Source organism: Pelophylax lessonae (genome assembly GCF_965119305.1).
Source record: "Pelophylax lessonae genome assembly, chromosome: 12".
NCBI lineage: Eukaryota > Metazoa > Chordata > Amphibia > Anura > Ranidae > Pelophylax > Pelophylax lessonae.
Genome location: NC_138779.1, coordinates 209,658,638 through 209,665,751, shown reverse-complemented (window position 1 = coordinate 209,665,751; position 7,114 = coordinate 209,658,638). Strand labels below are relative to the sequence as shown.

The 7,114-nt window shown below is 44.5% G+C and overlaps 2 protein-coding genes across 2 annotated transcripts in view; both read left to right on the top strand.

Moving 5' to 3' along the window:
• The window catches only part of LOC309569019 (E3 ubiquitin/ISG15 ligase TRIM25-like), a gene marked incomplete at its 3' end in the record, with an annotated part of 4,082 nt that extends 1,136 nt beyond the window's left edge, over window positions 1-2,946 (top strand). Inside the window, exon 3 of the mRNA XM_082274780.1 lies at window positions 2,926-2,946. Coding sequence (XP_082130906.1) covers window positions 2,926-2,946 — 21 coding nt within the window. The remainder of the gene's footprint in view (window positions 1-2,925) is intronic.
• A 2,305-nt stretch (window positions 2,947-5,251) lies between these two features.
• Window positions 5,252-6,836, top strand: LOC309568425 (E3 ubiquitin-protein ligase TRIM62-like; the record flags this gene model as incomplete). The annotated part of the gene is made up of 1 exon (XM_082274092.1): window positions 5,252-6,836. Exon 1 carries the CDS (start codon window positions 5,256-5,258, stop codon window positions 6,834-6,836), a length of 1,581 nt encoding a protein of 526 aa, XP_082130218.1. The 5' UTR covers window positions 5,252-5,255.
• Window positions 6,837-7,114: the final 278 nt, after the last annotated feature.

Below are 7,114 nucleotides of genomic sequence, written 5' to 3'. Positions count from 1 at the left end.
ATCACCTGTGCAATTTTTTGTTTTTGCGCTATAAACAAAAAAAGAGCGTTTATTTTGAAAAAATAACAATATTTTTAACATTTTTTTATGTGAAATTCCCCCCCAAAAATATGTAAAAACCAATTTTTTTTTTAAATTTTTGGCCAATTTGTTTTCTGCTACCTAAAATAAATCACAATAAGCGTATTTTGATTGGTTTGCGCAAAAGTTATTGCGTTTACTAACTAAGGGAAAGATTTCTGTCATTTTTGGTGTTTTTTTTTAACGCGTAATGGCGGCGACCTGCGATTTTTTTTGCGGGACTGCGACATTGCGGCGGACAGATCGGACCCTTGACTGCCATTTTTGACACTTTTGGGGGTACCAGTGACATTTCTACAGTAATCAGTGCTATAAATATGCACTGTTACTGTAAAAATGACACTGGCAGGGAAGGGGTTATTTTTATTGGAGAGGGAGGGGTTAATGTATGCCTGGTGCTTACTAACCTGTGGGGGGGGGGGAGGTGACTGAGTGACACAAGGACAGATCCAGGGTTCAGCTATGCTGAACCCTGCAATCTGACCCTGCCTGTCACTTAGGAGATCCGCCCGCTTGTGTTTACACAAGCAGGCGGATCTCCACACTAGATCCCCGACGATTGGGGAAGAGCGGCGGCGATTGCCGCTGCTCCTCCCCTGGCCCGACTCCCGCTGTCACTGAACACAGCGGGAGCGAGCCTGCGGCGGCGCGCGCACGCCGCCGAGAAAGGGGAGTGTCTGACGACGTCGTCAGACGATAACGAGCCACTCTGCCGCAGTAATATTACTGCAGGCAGACGTAAAGTGGTTAAAGATGCTTTTGAAAAGAAGAGAGAAAAGTTGAGGAATATTCTTGAGGAGTTGTCCTCACAGTTCCAACTAAGCAAGAACAGAGTCCTTCAAAAGTCTTTGTTTATGTAGTGCCAGAGCAACACACAGTGCCTTTAATGCAGGGTCATTGGTGTCAGTTATAGGAACCACCGTACAATGTCACCACCACCAGCTCTGGCACTACATAAACAAAGACTTTTGAAGGACTCTGTTCTTGCTTAGTTGGATGTTTTGAATTATTTATGCAATTTATGCACTTTATTTATTTGCACTTTATGAAAGGAGGGTAACACCATCCCTGCGCTACTGAAATTCTAAGAAAAATAATCAGTTTTTTTTTGTGATGAATTTTAATTTATATATAGTTGTCACTGAGGCTTTATCAACTGTGCGATGTGAAAATCACCTGCAAAATGCACACTGCTATGCGACCCAAAGTTGTCGCTAAATAATGCAGATGTGTGTGACGCAGAGTAGCAAAGCCTTTTGCAGTGGACTTAAAGCCTCAGTGACAAGTTAACGCCTGTTCTTGTTGTAAGCGTTAAGTCCACTGCAAAAGGCTTCACACACATCTGCTTTATTAGGAGCAAAAGAAAGGCACGGTTAAGCAAAAAAGTCATTTTTGAAGGTTTGGCATGCTATAATTCTGGTTCTGGACATGCTACAGAGCTGAAACTTCACAGGTACACTTTTTAGACCCGCCATACACTAAATCCAAAGAAATCTCTTTTTTTTTTTTTACAATAATTTTTTCAATAATTGGCTCTCTATCAAAAACGACAATTTTTAAGAACTTTTTTTCCTGATTCATAGTCTCTGGAGCATGACCCAGAACCCTAGGCACATTTTAGGGGCATTTATTAGGTTTTAGGGCTTCAAAATGGTGTTTTTTGATTCCCGAAGTTCGGGTCCCATTGATTTCAATGGGGTTCGGGAATCCGAACCGAACTTTCGGGAAATTCGGGTGTTCTGGTTGAACCGAACTTTTCAAAAGTTCGATCATCCCTAACATTGAAGAGTTGACTTTTTATCAATTACTGTAGTGTCAGTACTTTGGACTACACATTTCTAGTTTTCTCTTTTTACAATTCATATTTACATTTGTTGTAGTCATATAAGCACTGCACTAATGTTATATTAAACCCCCCTTCTTCCTCTCACCCCCTTCCCCTCCCTCTCTCTCTCACCCCCCTCTGCCTCTCACCCCCTCTCTCTCCCCTCCTTCTCACCCCCTCCCTCTTTCTCTCTCCCCCCTCTCTCTCTCACCCCCCTCCCCCCTCTCTGACCCCCTTTCTCTCTCACTGCCCCCTCTCACTTTCACCCCCTCTCTCCCCCCCTGTCTCTCCCCCCTCCCCCTGTCTCCCCCTATCTCTGTCTCTAACACCCCCTCTCTCTCACTTCCCCTCTCTCTCCCCCCCGTCGTCCCTCAACCCCCTCTCTCTCACCCCCTCTTTCTATCACCCCCTTCTCTCTATCCCACCTCCTCTCTCTCTGAGCTCCTCTCCCTCTAACCCCCCCACTCTCTCTCACCCCTCCTCTCTCTCACCCCTCCTCTCTCTCACCCCCCTCTCTCTCACCCCCCTCTCTCTCTCTCTCTCACACACCCCCCTCTCTCACACCCCCCCTGTCTCACACCCACCTCTCTTTCTCACCCCCTCTCCCTCTCATCCCGCTCTCTCTCCTCCATCTCTCTCTCATCCCTCTCACCCCCCCCTCTCTCTCTCTCCCCCTAGCCCTATCTTTCTTCCTCTCTCTCTCCTACCCCCCTTCTCTCTCAACTGACTGGCTCTGCCATAAGATGTAATATGTATTAAAACATCAAAAAAGGTTTAATACATTTCAAAATGTTTGATTACATTTATTTAAAAGAGTGTATATATATATATATATATATATAAACACATACAAACACCAAACGTGTGTGGAGCTTTGGGGTGCACACACACCTATGCCTAAAGCCTAAACCTGGAACACAGAAACCTATGTATAGAATAGCCCAGGGTTATAGGGGGTTAACAGTACTGGTGACTGGGAGGATGAATCATGCTAAAGGTGTCTATCTTTTTTATCTCAGAACATTGGGAGGTATAGTTAAAGTGTTTGTTACTGTAACATAAATATCAGATGTAGAATAGCTTTGCGGTAGTGAAATATGAATTGAGTGATCTGTAGAAATAGTGAATTGTAGATGTAGTGTCATTTTGGGTTAATTAATTTAGTATCAGTCACACACACACATATGTCCTGGTTTTAGCATTTGAAAGGACAGAGCTGCTCTCTAGGATAGAGTTGACACCTGGGTGCCACATAAAGTCCCCCATACAAATGGACAGGAATTGTCACCTTCCGGAAGCTTCAAAGAAAACTGCTGGTCACCTTGACTGCGGAAATCAGCAGGGGTCGGCCATTGGCTCCAAACAGTCTACAAGCGTTTATTGCTATCATCAGATCAAAGGAATGTATTTTATCTCTCATAAAAGTTAAAATATTAGTGGCAGAGGGATGAAAATAATTCCTTCTTGTGGCTCACGTGTGGGGCTACGAGTACATGTAAATCTGTGTCTGTGGCATGGGTGGGGTACTGGAGAATTGCATAAAACCGTTGTATGGCACCTGATTGCGACAGGCAAGCAGTGTCTGGTACTGTCGCGATCAGACCGATGCGCTGGTGTCAGAACTTCTATCCCTGACCCAGCAGTTAGCGCCATTCTGGGCCAATTCCACTCTGGTCAGTTCAGAACACAGAACATCAGGCTGGCTGAGATGGGGACAACCCCCTGGGGTTGATTGGTTAAGGGCTAAAGTCCAGCCCACATCAATATTCCAATTAATTGGGAAACCAGAGATTTGCACATTGTTCTTCCTTGAAGCCAGTTCTGAACTGGGGAGTTCCCGCACGATTTCCGATATGCTTCTGCCAACGGGATAAGCTTCGGTAAAGTTTATTTCTGTTTTATTCCTTTTTACTTTCATAGCAAATTGCCAATTGCGTGTCTTCTTATCTTTTTTGTATTTTTGTAACTGCTTTTGCTTTGTATATATTTTTTATGCACTGCCCACTTTCGGGATATTAAATTATAAAATTAATAAGTGACTTCTGTGTACTAAGCTAGGACTCATATCTCTAGAGAGATTGTTTCATTTTAGTGCCTATTTTGCTTGGTCTACGCTACATGCCAATCTGTATGCAATTGCACTGTGTGTTGGCAGATTGCATGCAGATTGTACACCAGACGGAGATCTGCATGTGTGTGGTGTCCCAGCAGACCAGTCTGCGGACAAACTGTTGGGTGGTGGCAGGCTATCGTTTGTGGTGTGTGGGGACAGTGGGAAGAGTGATTAACACAGGGGTTCTAGCTTGTAGGATAGCTGGAGGAATCCTATTAGTGTGTGGTAATTGCTAGACTACTCCCCAACCCTTAGAGTGCACCAGATTGTATGTAAGATTTGTATCTGCCTGTGTGTGGTCAGCCAGCTGGATTGGAGTGGAGTCTCCCTCTAGTGGTGACCAAAGGCAGTGCAGTCTGTGAAAGTGGCACAGCCAATCTTATTACTCAGTAGGAATTCCCTTATTCCCTTATACTCCCCAGTCACGGTTTACCACGACGTCTCGGTTAGCTAGTCGCCGTTGGCGTGGACAAATCGTGACAGTTACCTTACAAAAAAAAAAGATCCTGATCCATGTTATACAGCACAGTGCTTGTGCTGTGTAATTTGGCCCCCCATATTACCTGAAATACCTGGCTGATCCTGCCTGATTCTGTCCCCCCCTGTGAACTGACCGCTATTTATCATGGCTGCTGAGCCGTGACACCGTGGTCAGTTTACGTGCCTCCATCATCCGCAACTCTCCTCTGTCCTCCTCTGTCTTCTTCTCCCCCTCCCTCCCTGCCTGTCAGCTAGTAACCATGCCTGCCCCTCCCCTCCTGCTGCTGAAATTACTTTTTATTTTCATATAATCCTCTGCAGTTATTAATGTTAGGTGCCCCAGTGTCTGTTATATAAAAAAAATGCCGTTCTATACCTGATTTCAGAGAGCCTCTCGGTGCTCACGTGACCGGCCGCTTCTCTCTCCTCCTCTCCTCTCGACTGATGTCAGCGGGGGATTCTCGCCCCCCTGTAGCTGTAGCTATCAGAGTGAGAGAAGGGAGAGGCTGCCGGTCATGTGAGCACCGAGAGGCACTCTGCAACCAGGCATAGAACAGTATTTTTTTAATAAAACAGACACTGGGGCACCTAACATTATTAACCGCAGAAGATTATATGAAGACAACACATTTGCTTAGCAACCACTCTAAGCTAATAATCGAAACTTGGCAGCCTGTGTTTACTCTGCCCAGCCCAAAGTCAAATGCAGGCTGTCAGCCTTGGTTTAGTTTCATTTCTCCCTCCTTCCTTTCAATAATGGCGCTTGCTGATCTGAGAGACGAGCTGGACTGCTCTATATGCCTGAATGTGTACAAAGATCCTATCATGCTGAGATGTGGACACAACTTCTGTTCCACCTGTATAGGAAATGTATTGACCTCACAAGAAGGATCCGGAGGTTATTTTTGTCCGGAATGCAGGATGCAATTTGTGGAGCGTCCTGCACTACAGAGAAATATCGCTTTAAGGAACATCGCAGAGCGTTTCCAGTCAACTCACCCCGAGGAGGAACCCGGTGGAGTCTTATGCACTTACTGCATTAACTCTTCAGCACCAGCTGTTAAGACCTGCATCCATTGTGAGGCTTCTCTGTGCATGGGTCACGTCAAAGTGCACAATAAATCATCAGAACATGTGTTGATTGAGCCCACCACTTGCTTGGAGAACAGAAAATGCCCCAAACACAAGAAGATCTTGGAGTACGTTTGCCGTGAGGACTCTGTCTGTATCTGTGTGTCCTGTAGGTTGGATGGAATACATAAGTGGCACCAGGTTGACTCAATTGAAGATGCTTCTGAGAAGAAGAGAGAAAAGTTGAGGAAAGTTCTTGAGGAGTTGGCCTTAGAGAAGGAAGAAGTCGCAAGTAGGATCCAGACTCTTCTGGATCACATGGACGAATTGACAGAGAATACGGATAGCATAAAAAAGACAGTCAGTGACTTATTCTGGGGCATCAAGAAACAGTTGGATGCTTTAGAGAAGAAGATTCTTATGGGGTTTACCAGACAAAAAGAGGCAGCTTCAAACTCCATAACTGACTTCATCCAGCATCTGGAAGCAAAAATTGACAACATCTCAAAGAAGATAATTATGGTTGAGAAGGTGTGCAACATGGTGGATCCCTTAAGTGTTTTGCAACACCATGGGGTGGACAGAGATGATGAAAATAAAGACCAACAAAGAGATGATATAGCAGGAGAACAAAATAGAAAGATAAATACTTTAAAAGATCTCCATGAAGGAATGATTTACAGATATTTATTCAAAAGTTTGTTTTATATTGTAAATGAAGTGAGGCTGGGCACATTTCAGGCTGATCCAGACCTTGTACTAGACGTAGATACAGCTGGGAATAGCATCCATGTTTCTGAAGACTTAAAGACCGTCTCTTTCACAGGAGTATTCAATACTTACCCGATGACTCCAAAGAGATTTCGTAATAATCAAGTTTTAAGTAAAAATAGTTTTTCAACAGGACAACATTATTGGGAAGTGCAGACAAGTAAAACGGGTAACTGGAGGGTAGGGGTTGCTTACACAAGTATAAATACTAAAGATCAGCGTACTATAGGAAATAATAAGAAGTCCTGGTGTCTGCGGAGGTATAATGACAAATATTCTGCTGTGCATGACGCAAATGAAATGGGTTTAATGCAAACATTTTCCAGCCACAGTTTTGGGGTATATCTGGATTACGATGATGGCCGGCTCTCCTTTTATGAACTGAGTGATCCGGGCAGACACATTCACACCTTTCGTAACACTTTCACTGAACCCCTTCATGCTGCATTTCTAGTAAGTAATGGTTTTGTCAGAATCATGAACATGCCATACTGAAAACTATCTATGAGATCATTTCCAAAATACTATTGCAGGTCTGATGATATTTCAAGAAGGCAAACTTATGGCACTTTTCCACTGCAAGTACCGGCTCGGCTCTACTCGGCCCTGCTTGGCCCAGTTTGCTTTTCCACTGCTGGTACCGCATGGTACGTTGTTGGAACGGTTCGGTACGGTACGGTATGGTTTGCTTTTCCACTAAAGTAGTACTAAAGTTAAGTGGGTGGGATAACAACGGGGTGGGTGGGATTCTCTGACCAATCAGTGGCTAGTAG